Raw genomic sequence first — 14,860 nt, forward strand, 5'->3', positions numbered from 1 at the left:
ATTGGAGCGATTCAGTGAAGTTTCGGGTCTATTGTCTGGAATGGGGAGTCTAAGATATTCAGGCTATAATTCCAGTGATTCATCCTTTATCGTAGATTTTGTGAGACTGACTCTGAGGCTGCTGGGTCTCCTGCATCCTCCTGGTGACACATGCAAGTTTGCAATTCGGGCTCTGCTATCGGACCTGAAGTCCCAGTGGGTGCAGCATCTGGGTAATCTTTCCCACCTGGTCCAGATATCAGAGGAAACTGCAAAAGATCTGCAGTGGTGGCTAAAGAGCTGCTATGGGTTCAGCTTCAGACCCTCTCCATTCCCTACCCATTGCTCACAGTGGTAACAGGTGTTTCACTTTTGGGATGAGGCAGTCATCTGGGACAGGTGGAGATCAGAGGAGTCTGGTCTCCAGCGGAGTCTCAGCTGCATATAAACCCGTTGGAGTTGTGAGTGATTCGCCTGGCATTCAAAATCTTTCTCCCTTTTACTAAGGGAAGGCTGTTTCAAGTGTCCACAGACAGTACTAGTGCCATGTGGTATTGCAACAAGCAGGCAGGGTGAGGTTGTGAACCCTGTGTCAAGAGGCCCTGCTTATCTGGGCATGGCTGGGGCATCAGGATATTTTCTTAGTCCTACAAGCCCTGGTGGGATCTCTGAACACCATGGCAGACAAACCCAGCCATCAATATCGTGAGAATCATGAATGACATCTTCACCAAGAGGAGGTGCAGGGTATCTTGCATGGCTCGGGAGAGCATTGGTTAGATCTATTCGCCACTGCCAAGAATGCACAATGTCAGCACTTCTGCATGCTGGAATTTTCAAGGCGGCTCTCACTCAGAGACACATTTTGTCTCGAGTGGAATTCCAACCTCGTATATGGCTTTCCACTGATCCCACTCCTATCCAGTGTTCTTAAGAAGATCAGGAACAACCAGGCCTAAGCCATTTTTGTGACTCCGGATTGGGCACAAAGGGCATGGTATTCCAAACTCCTGAGCAGGATCATCAGTTCTCCGATCGTGCTGCCTTTTAGTGAGGATAGTCTGTCACAGCAACAGGGCAGGGTCCTGCGCATGCACCATCTTCGTGCATGTAGATTGAGCAGAGGCAACTGGCTGTGTTTGATCTCCCTTCTGAAATCTGAGAAGTCATTCTTGCAGCCAGGCGTCCCCTCTCTAAGACAGTACACGCCTGTCATTGGATACAAATTTGTGGTTTAGTGTGCTATCAAAATGTTGATCCCCGTTTTGCACCTTTGTCCGAGGTATTGTTATTTGTTCTATAATTACCCCGGCAAGGCTTTGCTTTGGGCACAGTTAATTGCTATCTTTCGCCCATATCAGCTTTGTTATGGTTGCCAAACCAGACCTTCCTGTTTAAGTCAGCTGTTGTAACTCATTTTTTAAAAGGACTGCAACATGTTTCCTCCAAAACCCTTCATTATGCCTCAATGGGACTTCAACCTATGTGACTTGAACCTCTGGATCTTAAACCTAGTCGTGACATTCTTGATGTATTTGCCCTTCGAGCTTATGCAGAACTGGCCTCTGCATTTTCTGACCATTGAAACTGCCTTTCTAGTGGCCTTTACATTGGACACATTAATTCAGATATATAGTATGTCCTATTAGCACCCTGTCCTTTGGGCTTACTGTTCATGCTTTCATACTTAAGGGTGACTTCTGAAATATAAAAATAGGCGTTACCTACATTGCAAAGACATATTTCCCTTCCGCCTGTCACTGTAACCCTTTTAAACTGCAGCACAACTAGAGCACAGTGGAACTCCTGGACGGCACATATTTTTGCCATATACGTGGGTGGTGTAAATACACACTACAGCCTACATATGACATTTAACCTTCCAAGCCACGGGGCACAATTTACAATGATTTTATAGGTAAGTTAAATACTCCAAATGGAAAGTTTCAATGTACAGCACATGTTTTAGAGGGGAAGCACATGCATTTGACTAGTGTTTAGCAATAATAAAGTGCACAGGGTTCTGAAGCCAGCAAATCCACATGCAAAAATTCGGGGACAGTAGCAAATTTAGGGTTATTTCTTACTAGGGTATTGTCTAGGAGGTAGCAGAAGGGTTATCTCTGCCCCCTGGGGTCATGTGACCGACATTGGTGACACCACCACAGCACCCTCACACTCCAGGGTTTAGCTGATACACTCCCCCTTTGCATTTTAACCACCTGTCAAGCAGCTCTCGGCGGAATAGACAGTGCAGGTGCACAGAGTCAGACAGCAGTAAGTCAGAGCCTCTGTCGTTAGACTGCAGAGTTCCAGCTCCGTAAAATGAGTGCTTGTGTTGAGTACAAGCTAACAATGGCAGAAATTCATTACTGATAATTAGACAGAACCGAAGTATTATTGTGGAATAGTTTTCTCTGATGTTTGTGACATTCCTGGGGGTGTTCACCACAATGTTTTAAAACCCCCTCCTTTTAGAGCAACCTTACTTTTCTTTTTCCAAAATCCATGCGTTCAATCTATTTCATTTAGTCTCAACATAGTACTGAGCACTCAACTACCGTATTAAACGCAGATATTTTCTGCTTTGACATATAGCGTGCTAGCAGATATTTTGCATTCTATACTTAATTCAAGAGGTTTTGGTTAAGCCCTTTTCAGGCTTTTCAGGCTGAGGCTTGATTTGCTCGAACCTCCAGCCTGTAGTTTGATACATTGTCAATCGCATCTTAAACTAGTAGGCCATATTTGTGTTGGCTGTTTGCTTGTGGCTTTCTGCCTCCACTAGAATGCACACAAGGCTGTTTTGCATCTATTAATCTCCAGCTGGCCTGGTACCACTAGAGAGTGAGAACTGGCAAAAGCATCTTAAAAAAGGATTTGCAATGCAATGGGTCTAACATTTATGAGAGTTAGAGATCTTGGCATTGTTAATGACAATGTCTTTTACCTATGTGGTTTGGTTTGAAGTATAGTTGATGTATGCCAGGTGCCACAGCTAGCCTCCTAGGCCTGTCGATGCAGAAGAGAGGAAACAACAAGGCCGCTATCTTAGGAGTGTTTTCACCTCATTTATTACAGGCTGGCTGTGATAGCCTAGAGATGCAACCCTTTCTAATGTGTTTACCTAAATGTTTATAGCACCAAGCAAGCCACAAAGAGGCACATTTGTGGCATTTCACCCGGAGAATGAGGTGGTCAAAAGAGCTAGGAGCAAAGAAAAGGGGGCAGCCATATATTCCTGTGTGTTAAACTTTTAAAGGAATTATTTTTCTACGTTAGCAATACCAGCCTAACTTTTAAAAACATTGACTGTATACAAAGAGAATAACAGACGAGGCAGCTTAACGGCAAATTAATTATAGCTATTTTGTTAAGAATGGCACCTGCTTTGCAGCAGTGTTAAATGGCAAAACCTGTATTACCAAGTGCTATATTAAAAAATCTGAGTTATTCCCAGACTGCCCCAACACGCACTAGACAAAGAACCCTAGGGGAGAGGATTTGGCATAAGGGTCACAGCTGCTGACCTTGGAGCTTGGGAACACGGTTTGAGTCTCGTAGGTGACTCAACATCCTGTGATTCTAGGCAAATCACTTAATTTCCCCTTGCTACCAAAAATGAATGTGTTCTAGTGTAATGTAACCGGTGCTCATGTAACGCACTGCAATACCTTTGTATTGCGTTCACACAAACTGAATCCATTTGGAAAGGCCCAATTTAGATCCAAAGGCTAGATGTTTTTTGCTATCAAGTTTGAGGGCGTGAAGTGCTTGAGTCTGGGGTCATGACTCCTTTTCCACCATTTTGGAGACAACAACTTTCGCCATCTTCTTGCCTAGAACTAACCTATGTGCTTGGGTGGTGAGCCTCCAGAGGTTATCAGGAGCACGGACTATCACCTAGTTTTAAGCTCTACTCAAGTCAGTTGGTTAATGCACCCCCTACAGAGGTCTTGACAGAACGCGAATGTCACAGAATACAATCCTGACTTCGCTTTTTCACCTCTGTATCTCTGCAAGGTTAATGCAAATGAATTATACAGATTTGGTAAAGAATTACACCTGATTTTCAGTGCTATGAAATGGCCATTACCAAATCTCTTAATCTCCCCTTGCTACCAAAAATGAATGTGTTCTTTACACTGGTTGTGTAATGGAACCAGTGCTTATGCAAAGCACTGTAATACCTTCGTGTTAGGTTTGCGCTACATAAAACTGCAAAAAAATAATAATAAATAAATAAAAAAGACCCTGCAGACATCGCAAAGAAATAGCAAGCTGCCCGAAAATAGGAAGACGAAGATACAACATACAGCCATGAGCGAAGCAGCGAGGCTAAAAAAAAAAAAAAAAAAAAGTGCGCTGATACTAAGCTACTTGGCTGATCGTGCCATAATCCATATAACAGGGTCAGTTTCCAAGCCAGCAACAAAACCGCCTCAAGGCGGGACAAACATAAAGCATTTACCAGACATCAGGAGATTTTTTAAAGGCAGGGACAGGAACAAATGAAAGTGATGGGCATGGTTAAAGCCCACAGAATAGATAACAGGTCGAAGAGCAAGCTTGCCCGCTGCTATCCTCAACCTGAAAATGGAAGGTACAAGAAAAAACAACCTCTTTTAAATCTGCGATCCACTTTCAGATGCCTTTATCTGCGCTCGCTACCCAGTGCTGTTTGGCAAACAAGCATTAGGCAACGCTAATAGGCTCTGGATTGGGCATGATTGTTTGGCATACTCATGGCTGTTTTACACACCATACCGACAACAAATCTGTTAGCTTTGTCGCTGCTGGATTAGATAGATGAGTATTGCTAACTTAGATTTTGCTCACATTTAGCTAAAATGTTTTAAGAATGTGCGATTAAAAGCCGAATAACCAAAGGGCCTGAAGGATACCCACATCCCAAACATACACATTCAATTATTTGATTTATTAAGATTGTTACTGAAATTGTGTGTTATGTTTGTAGCAAACACCAGCTTTCTGCGCTACAATTCCTCGTATTGAGGAGGCCCGCTCGTACGATGAGGGGTGCAAAGCCAGACTAAAGATTTGTAAAACTCTGATACAAAATAGGAGCCAGTACAGCGATTCACCGTGGAGAAGCGGGTCCCAGCGAGAGGCTTTTTATCGATAGGACCGGCAGAGATTGTTGGTACATCTAGGAGCTGCCCATGTTAATGTGGGTGATTTCCCAGCCTGGTAAAGGAGGATCTGGCCAGCTGTGCCTATAAAATCCTGATTGATTCAGAGGCGATAAAATGTAATTACTTTAAAATGACGTGTAATGTAAATCTTGATGTAAAGGAACAAAAGTGTGAAATCAAATAACTCATTACTCGAAAATGACATCACACATTCAAAGAGATAAAATAATGTATAGGTTATCAAGGTACAACAAATGGCATGGTTTCTTTGCATAACCTTCTGCCAAGTTAATTTATGCTTGCCCGTAGACATTTGCTTTGTTCTTGAGCAGATATGGATGCTTTGAAGGCAATTAAGTAATTAATTTGACCTCTTCTATGCGTAGAAAACGTTCGCAGTGCATGTAACATAATACATCTGTGTGGTTTTCCCCTGACTAGTAGTGTTATGTTGTATGAATGATTCTTATATATAGAAGCTTCTCCATGCGGGTAGTCTTGTGACTCTGAAAACGCAGAGTAGCCTAAGATCGGGGTAGGTCAAAGAAAATATAGACCTTTTAACTATACATTATGCTTCATGTGATAGCAAGGTTTTTAAGTTCAATCTGAACGCTAAATTGCCCTTAGTTGTTTGGATGTACTCTGGGATAGAGTTCAGAGTTGAGCCACCGCAACTGAGAAGGCCTGTCTGGTCCAGTTCTGGCCATTTGAATTGATGCACCATTAAGGTCCCAGTTGGCTGGTAGTTGGTACTTCTGTAACTAAGAGTCTCTAGTCTGTGGTCATGAAGGCCTGTATGTACGGACGACGCATGGTGGAAAGTTTTTTTTTAATAAAAAATCTGTTTTATTCATTTGAGCAGTTATGCCACATAACCAATAGCCATGCCTAATAAAGTCTTTGTTACAGTTGTTCTGCATAAAACAGATAGCGAGGATAAACCAGTGTTGACAATAACTGCAGGCATGTAGTAACGTGAGTAACAACGTGCAGTGCCACATAACTACGCAGGTAAGACTGCAGAAGAACCAAACAAGAATTACCAAACATCAACGGAGGAGTTCAGCGATGTGGAGTGGTCTTAACATATCATGCTGTGTTTTCCGTGAATCTCAGTCATTCCAAGTGCCCACCTGAGGGAGCAAGGTGTCAACAACATCTCCAAGTTGATATAATGTCAGGATGAGGGTTATAGCTGTTCTAATCACGGAAATGTTCACAGAGGCCGGGTGTCATCACCACGGAATCCCACATATTTACGCCCGTCCCTCTTGTCTCCGAAGAGTATGGAGTGTATCTCCCTCTACCTTTGCCCATTTAAGCAAGTCTTTGGATCAGACAGGGACCCTTGGGGCCTGCTGCAGCCTCCAACCCATAGCGATCTGTCTCTTGCCAGGAGCCACACCAGATCCTCAAACCTGCGCTCCATCTTTGCTGACTTTGTTTGAAGAGGCCCAGTATACAGGCCTCAGAAGAGCAGGAGTAGGGTCTGCAAGTGATTTTCCTGATCAAGTAGCAGACTGCTCACCAGAAGGCTGTGAGAAGCAGGCCGCGCTAGAACACAAGGGCCATGTCTGTCCCCTGCTGATTGACATTGCCGGTGTTCAACAGATATCTCAGGGTAACTTCAGTGGCGTAACAAAACTGGAGGGGCCCCTCTGCAAAGAACATGGAGGCCCTCTCAGAAGTCAGGCAAGGTGCTGTGCTGAGGGGGCCTCCTGACCTCCTGGGGTGGCGGGGCCTTTGTTACGCCACTGGGTAACTTCCTTGCAGTCTAGACAGAGTAAGTAAGGTACACTCAGTGTAATACTTTGAATTAGATAAATCGAAACTGCATGTTCATCAACCCTCTTAATAGATATTCCTGGAGCACCCCTTACTCATTAGGAGTCTGCTATCTACCTACGTCTCCCTCCCAGCGTTCTATTAGTGGAGTTTTGTCTACCTTTGAGTGCTCTATCAAGCAACGGTAGAGTGCCATCACCTTCTTACCCACTGCACCATGTTAAAGCATGCAATGGAGGATGGAGTGTGCAGGGAGATCAGCCCTCCCAGTGCCCCATATTGCCATCACCCATCTAGAAATGGCGCTGTACATAAGGAACTGTCCCCTCTGCAATTGCGAGGTCTGGTATAGCTCATCAAATGTCAGTTTCTCTTGCCTTCTAAAGAGGTCGCCTAGCACTGCCACACTAGCCCTGTTCCACCGGTCCCCGACATATCCACTCCCAGGCTCTTCAGCCCAAGATACAGCTACAGCTATTACTGGAACCCAGAGACCCTCACTGAATTATTATTGGAACCAGGGGACACCACTCCCAAAGTCATTATTGGAAGGCGGGGACACCAGCTAAGTATTTTCAGTGATTTGAACCACGAAACAATATGAAGAAAATAGAGAAAAAACATTCATGTAACAAATACACGAATAATAAAATTTTATTTAGTGTACAAACAAATATATTAAGAAAATCTACATTTTGATTTTAATAATGGGAAGGTTGGAGCTTTTCTATATTCATGTGAGGAAACTCATCATCCATACTATATTCTGCTTGATGTATTTGAACTGATCCCACCATCAAACAGAAGATACAAAATTAATTTTCAGCCTCCAATTTCAAATTCCTTTTCAATTACAGAACGTTTCAAAGTTTTTAATTTTAGTTTTTTTTATTTATTTTTATACACTTTATTAATCTGCTCATATTATTTAATTATTCAGTTGGTAAACCCCTGAGAAGGCTTTGTGGACCTAAAGGGGCCCCTGGACCACAGGTTAAGAACCACTGATCTAGAGGCCAGCCGAGAGTCACTGTGTGCATCCAACAGCTTACATAGTAACGCTTCTCCATCCCCAGCTTCACCTAAGAATAGCAGCTCGGCCGTCCCAGAACCGCTCATCCAACACGCAACCCAATGTGGCTGTGCAGATGAATAATAAAGTGTATAATTCAGTGCCGCCAATCCCCTCCAATGCTGGGATCCATAAATTGCACAGTGCCACTCTGCTGCTCCTGTGCCCGTAGATTAAGCTCAACAATAACCTGCTGAGACCCTTGAAGCTATGACTGTGCTGTACTATTGGTACTGTGGAGAAGAAGCACCATTTTTAACAAGGCCAATCTAACCACCTCAGACAGGGGCAGTGTCATCCAAAATTGGACTGACTCCCTGGTAGAGAACAACATTCACCCCAAGCTGCCTTCGAATGTGCCTCTGTCCTCCTGGATACATGACAGAAACTTGATGTGCTCGACCACTTGCAGCCAGTGAAAACACCAGGGAGCTGTTGTGACATGGTCTTGCTGTTTCCCATTCATCTCAGTATAGGTTACATCATTTGACTCTGTAAGTTTCTGACCAGGTTGTTCAAAATGTCCAGTTAAGCACTTTGGGGGTGGGTGGTCCACTATAGAGAGCACTACCTCAATTGTTCCCTGTAATCTCTGGTACAAGCTCAGGCATTTAAACGCTTTATTGTGGACATGCAGATGGTACAAACCAGTTTTCGTTACATCAGGCCCTTGTGCCAGTGTGAGACCTGAGCCCATCCAAGTCTGAGATCTTTCACCTTTTCTTTCACAGTTGAGCGCATTCCTAACGATGGAGGCCATTTCAGTTGTCCATGTGGATAGGGGAGCACCTATTACCGAAGCACCAGCTGTGACTTGTTGGATTAGCCGTTAATTTATGAAATTGCTGTAGGATGTGCTAAAAATATATTGCAGTTTGCTGGAAGGGTCCGTGTAACCTTTACTCTTACCTGGGTGTCATAAGCAGTTTGTATCAATGAATTCCCCAAAAGTGTAGCAGTTTTATTAAAAACGCACAACTACAGTCAAAGCACAGCACACCATAACGCTAATGTTCCCTATGATCCTTTGTGCACCAGATGAATACCAGGCACAAATTCATCCAGGCTCTCCTTTGCCTTCTAGAACTTGTAGTTTTGATCTTATAATAGGAACAACAGGACTGTATACCCGAGAATGCAAATACAAAATAATGTATCGGATGAGCTATTGGTGAATGGAACTGGGAAACTGAAAAGGTCTGCACACAGGAAAATGTAGATTTCAAAGTTTTGTTTCTACAGTTGCGATGCTTTTTGATCTGCAACATTAAGCCATACGTTCATCACTATGTACTTAAAACATTTGTAGTGAAATGAAACAGAATCTAAAATGTTTTAAACAAAAGTTCCAATGGGCATCACACAAGCTTGCGGAAATAATCCTATAAAGCCAAGCTTCTGCGTGAAACAATGGTCCCAGGTCAGTTTTTTTCCCTACAGATCACCTGATTTCCAGGTGCAAAACAGAAGTCCTGGTTCAAAGAGTAACAATTTGCATGAAGAAATCCAGTTTTTGTATTGGAAATGTTTGCCAATGTGCGTGGACTCTTCCACAAGAATAATGTTAGGGGCAGTAAAAGGGATGACCAGCGGCTGGACATGGTGGTGCTCAAGGGGAGCATATAGATGCATACCTTTGTTGACATTCACCAGCATTTTATATGAATGTTCCTCCCTTGTAAGCAAGTGAGAATGAAGTCCTACAAGAGATAAGGCCTCGGTGCTTTCTCACGACACTAGGAGGCATGGGTATACTCCTTTATTTCATTTTAGAAGACTTATTAAGAAGGTTCTGCTTGGGGGAAAACATTTCTCTTTGGAATAAAAAAACAGGTTTATAAAACTATTAAAAATCTGTTATGGGGTAAATAAAGTTTACCAAACGAGTACATTTTTCGCCAGAAAAAAACAGAATACTATCAAATAATGGTATTGGTAATATTATTAACAAGTCTGCAGCTAGCCAGTCTTAAGTGTTCTGTCTGTGCTTGGCATAGCATGTACTACACCATTTAAATTACATCAATAAATACAAAGCAAGTACTGGTAATTTAGATTGGTGATTTGTTGAGAGAAGGACTCAGCATAATAGGATTTAAAGTGAGAAAGTCGTCAGCTGTTGGAGCGACAGAAAATACTAAACATGTGCTCTATTTAACAGAAGACAATGGCATTTGTATTTATAAGGTGTTTTTTTCAATATATGTCCTATCATAAACCCCTCTCCAGAATCTTAGCTGATTATTGGAAAGGTTAATGTGTATTTTGTTACTTACACCGATGTTAACTTTCAAAAAGAAGTTTCCCAATGTAAGAGTATGTCGACGTTTCTCCGGTTAGTATATTGCTATCTTATCTTGAGATTCAATTTTCATAATATCTTTTGTCAGATTGAAATGGCGATTGAAACCCTACAGAAGTCTGACGGCCTTTCCACTCACAGAAGCTCTCTTCTCAACAGCCACGTAAGTTCTCTTCTTGTGTATTCTAAGCACTCCTGTGCTGTGCACTTGTGGAGTATTTTTATCCTTGCTTTAGGATATACCTTACTTAACATGTTTCCACCCAACACCATGTAACTTTCTCAGTAATTGATCTGTCAGCTGCAATGACCATGCTTCACAAAGCAGTGTCACTAGGTTCTATAGAGTTTGATTTGATTTTAGCAGTTTCAAGAATACATCTAGCCAATCATAGTCCAGTGATGCCTGCACTCATTTTAGCATTTGCAGCATACAGGTTCGGCACCATAGGCCACACGAGCCATTCCCACATGCAAAATATTGATGCTCGGTCACTTAACAGGTCAATACTGTAAAATAATCTCTTCTGATGAGCACAGATGCTCTGAATGCCATTTGTCACTCTCCTGATCACTTGTGAACTCTTGGCATTTGGTTAGTGCTTTTGGTAATTTCTAATTGGCAGTATATCCATCCTCTAGATAATTATAACAGAATAGTCTGAAATGTTGACTGAATAGAACCTATTATACAGTCATGTCATGTTTTTCCTTCTTGGCATTGTGCTCGTTTTTGGTCTCCTGTGCTGTTAGTAGTATATCGTTGAACCGCTTCATGAGTGAGTGAGGAATCCCCTGTTTTAGAATCGATTCAACTGTTTTCTTCACTCTTACACGGCACTAGCATTAGTGTAAGAGCCGGAGTTTGAGAGTTCTGGTTCTGGATGGAGAGTGAATGCTAACTCTAATTTCCCGAACCTCCGTGCTGCCAGCAGTTTAACAACGCAAAACTGGAGTCTACACCCTTTCAGCACATCACAGTGATATGTGGACTTTTGTCCAAGAATACCTTTGTGTATCTAGGAGTAAAATGTGAGTTAATGTCTGTGCGAGTCAGCGTGCGGTAATCAAAACAACTACATATTGTCCATTCTGATTACATGCATGGACATGTGTGCCACAGTGCTAAGGACATGCCCAAATTATTGATCTTAGAGCGAAATGAATCGTAAATAGAGAATGTTTCATTGTCTGACAGTGATGATGCAACTGTACTGGCGAGGAGAAAACTGAGAAAATACTAGAGAAAGCAGTATGTGGTGCAGCAAACTAGGACAAACACAGCTGCTGAAAACAGCGTTTGCTCAATAAATCACGGAGTATTCATTACAAGAGTAGTGCATGGAACAAGGAGTATAAACCTTACCTTCCGAAATGTATCCAACAACTAGATATGATGACCTCAGTCTTCGCGATGTTAAGTAGGCTCAGGGGAATATTACATTATGCTGCCGTAATTCATGCACATTCTGGAATTTTGTGTTACATGTATTACACTAAATTCCTGAAATGACACCATTACTCCATGTCACATAATTGCTCTGCTACACGTAATAAAATTGTAGCACAGAAAACAACACAAACAATTTCCTTCAGTGCAAAGTGTGCCCTCTTGTCAAAAATTGACACAAGGACTTACTTTGTACCAAAATAGCGCGAAACAGTAGGGATCTTTCATGACCTTGCAGAGCGAAAACTGTAAGCTCTCCTGTGCAACAATGACTGGAATCCAGCGACTCATGGTAACTAAAGTGTTATGAAAGGTCAGCCCGCCACTATGGTACTGTGACAGATACCCCACTGTTGTAGGCTTGTTAAGGGAGGGTGAGGAGGAAGGAAGATATAACCCAGTATGAAGTGTTAAAGAGACCTGAGCAAGGCGTTGCTGTATTTGTGGCTAGTAGACCTGCTCTCATTGTGTCTAATGGTGTGCTGAATTTTCTTTGGAGTAACCTTAGATGTGCTCAGTGATAGTTGAGTCTGTGCAAGTTTCCATGGGTGTTATTTTATCAGCATCGGTGGATCATTATATTGAGTAGGCATATGGTGTTTGCTGTGAGTAATCCACACACGCTTGCTTACTAGCTGCATATGCACAGGATTGGCACATGCTTGTGCTCAGGACACTCGCTAAATGGCATACTCCTAGGTGTACATATGTGAAGTCGGTGACATTGTCTTAATGGTGTTCCTTGTTGGCACTCTGAAGCGAGAGGTACTCGGACAGTTAGCCTTCCAAGCTTCAGATTCAGACTGGTGCTGTCCCGTGTGATCCATTGCAGCTAAACTGGTAACAAAAGGATGTAGTTCTCTGGACTGTTTGGAAGTTTGAGAATAATTATGGCATGTGTAATCAGTTTTAGCTGATCTAAGTGGAAGAGAGGTTGGTGAAGCTTGAAATTGTCAGCTATGTATATGTATTCTATCTGAACTGCCTGGAAGAGTAGATAGTTTTCTGGATTAGTAGAAAAGGAAGAGATTGACAATGTCTTGTGAACTGAATTGTACCTGAGCTGGATGTAAGTGGACCAGGTTTTGTGAGGGTTTTGAGGGAGGGAGACTGACCTGTGCATGCACAATGTAAATTATGTCTTCCTGTGCTGTTTGTAGAGTAATGGTGGGTGGTGTACAATGTGGTTCTGTGGGCTCAACCATTAATATTTCTTCCTTGCATTAATAGGTGGATTGAAGGTAGATGTTTTCTGTCTTCTCCACTACAAAAAAAGAGTGTAAAAGAAGAAGTGGATGACATACTATGAGTAAAGCATTGGACACAAAAGCATTACAAAAATCAAAATGCTTTAAGAAAAGTTCTGATTAATGGCTTCAGTTCAAAACTTTCTAAGGAGGTTTGCGATATAGACAACTATTTTATGAAACCAGTTAACATAGGCTCTGGCCCATTTCTATCAGAGTCCTGCTGCAGTATGCTTGTGATCTACTTTCTGGGCAAGGTTAGCAGCATTTATGAGGCCTTTGTGAGGTAGCCAGACCTTAGGGGCACATTCAGTGGTACCGGACAGGCGAACCTGACAGAAGGGGAATAAGTGTGGTTTCCTCCAATAGGAAAGGGAAGACATAATTGACCTTGCTAAATCTGTGAAATCAGGATCCCTGCTTGACCCAGCACCATGTGAAAGTCTGTTGAAAGCAGACATAATCTTTCCACTGCTGACTGATATTTACAACTGGAACTGTTCCTGAGACCTGGAAACATGCTTTTATGAGACCTCTGCTAAAGAAACCCTCCCTGGACCTGGGGACTTGCAGCTTCAGGCCCACATCACTACTTCCTGGCATTAGCAAAATATTGGAGAAATGTATTAAAAGACATCTCTCCGGATTTTGGAAGCCCACAATTTGCTCTACCCTACTCAAACAGGCCTTTGGCCTGGATGCAGCATGGAAACAGCTCCCTTAGCCATCACAGAACAGGTAGAAGAGGTCCTCGACCACAGGGGGTTAGCTGCAATCATTTTGCTAGACTTAGGTGCATCATTTGATACAGTCTTCCATCCAATTTTGCTTAAAAGACTGGAAGAAGTGGGGATTGTTGGTCTAGCACAAAAAAGGTCCACCTCTTTCCTAAGCAACAAAAGCTTTCAAGTTAGTGAAGGACCTTTTTATTCAGCCTCCCATTACCTAAACTGTGGGGGTTCCACAGGGATCTTCACTGAGTCCCACAATATTTAATCTCTAAGTTCATCCACTTGCAGACATTATATGCTCTTATGGGATCTCAATGGTGTTGTATGCAGGCGATACTCAGATTATAGTTTCCCTCTCTCCCAATACCGGGACAGTATCACACCAACTTAATTCCTTTCTAACTGAAGTTACAGATTGGATGGCAGCCAGTTGCCTAAAACTTAATGTGACGAGAATGAGGTAGTGTTAGTTGGTAATAATCCCTCCTTATGGGGCGACCTCAGTTGGTCCAAGTCCCTAAGAGACCTCTCGTCTTCCAAGTCGGAAGTAAAACATCTGGGCATCATCCTTGACACTAAGGCCCTCATTCTGACCTTGGCGGGCGGCGGAGGCCGCCCGCCAAAGTCCCGCCGTCAGGTTACCGTTCCGCGGTCGAAAGACCGCGGCGGTAATTCTGACATTCCCGCTGGGCTGGCGGGCGGCCGCCTTCAGGCCGCCCGCCAGCCCAGCGGGAAAGAGGCTTCCACGATGAAGCCGGCTCGGAATCGAGCCGGCGGAGTGGAAGCTGTGCGACGGGTGCAGTTGCACCCGTCGCGTATTTCACTGTCTGCGCAGCAGACAGTGAAATACATTTAGGGGCCCTCTTACGGGGCCCCTGCAGTGCCCATGCCAGTGGCATGGGCACTGCAGGGGCCCCCAGGGGCCCCGCAACCCCCCCTACTGCCATCCGGTTCCCGGCGGGCGGACCGCCGGGAACTGGATGGCGGTAGGGGGGGTCGGAATCCCCTCGGCGGCGCAGCTAGCTGCGCCGCCTTGGAGGATTCCAATGGGCGGCGGTACACTGGCGGGAGACCGCCAGTGTTGCCGGTCCGACCGCGGCTTTACCGCCGCGGTCGGAATGCCCATTGGAGCACC

The 14,860-nt window shown here is 43.6% G+C and overlaps 1 protein-coding gene across 4 annotated transcripts in view; it reads left to right on the top strand.

Annotated features, from left to right (window-relative positions):
- RFX3 (regulatory factor X3) overlaps positions 1-14,860 on the top strand; it is a 555,440-nt gene that overhangs the window by 366,147 nt on the left and 174,433 nt on the right. For all 4 annotated transcript variants that reach the window (XM_069228385.1, XM_069228414.1, XM_069228395.1 and 1 more), the window contains one exon: positions 10,386-10,460. In XM_069228385.1, the coding sequence (XP_069084486.1) occupies positions 10,386-10,460 (75 nt within the window). The remainder of the gene's footprint in view (positions 1-10,385; positions 10,461-14,860) is intronic.

This window comes from Pleurodeles waltl, chromosome 1_1 (genome assembly GCF_031143425.1).
Source record: "Pleurodeles waltl isolate 20211129_DDA chromosome 1_1, aPleWal1.hap1.20221129, whole genome shotgun sequence".
In the NCBI taxonomy this organism is placed as follows: domain Eukaryota; kingdom Metazoa; phylum Chordata; class Amphibia; order Caudata; family Salamandridae; genus Pleurodeles; species Pleurodeles waltl.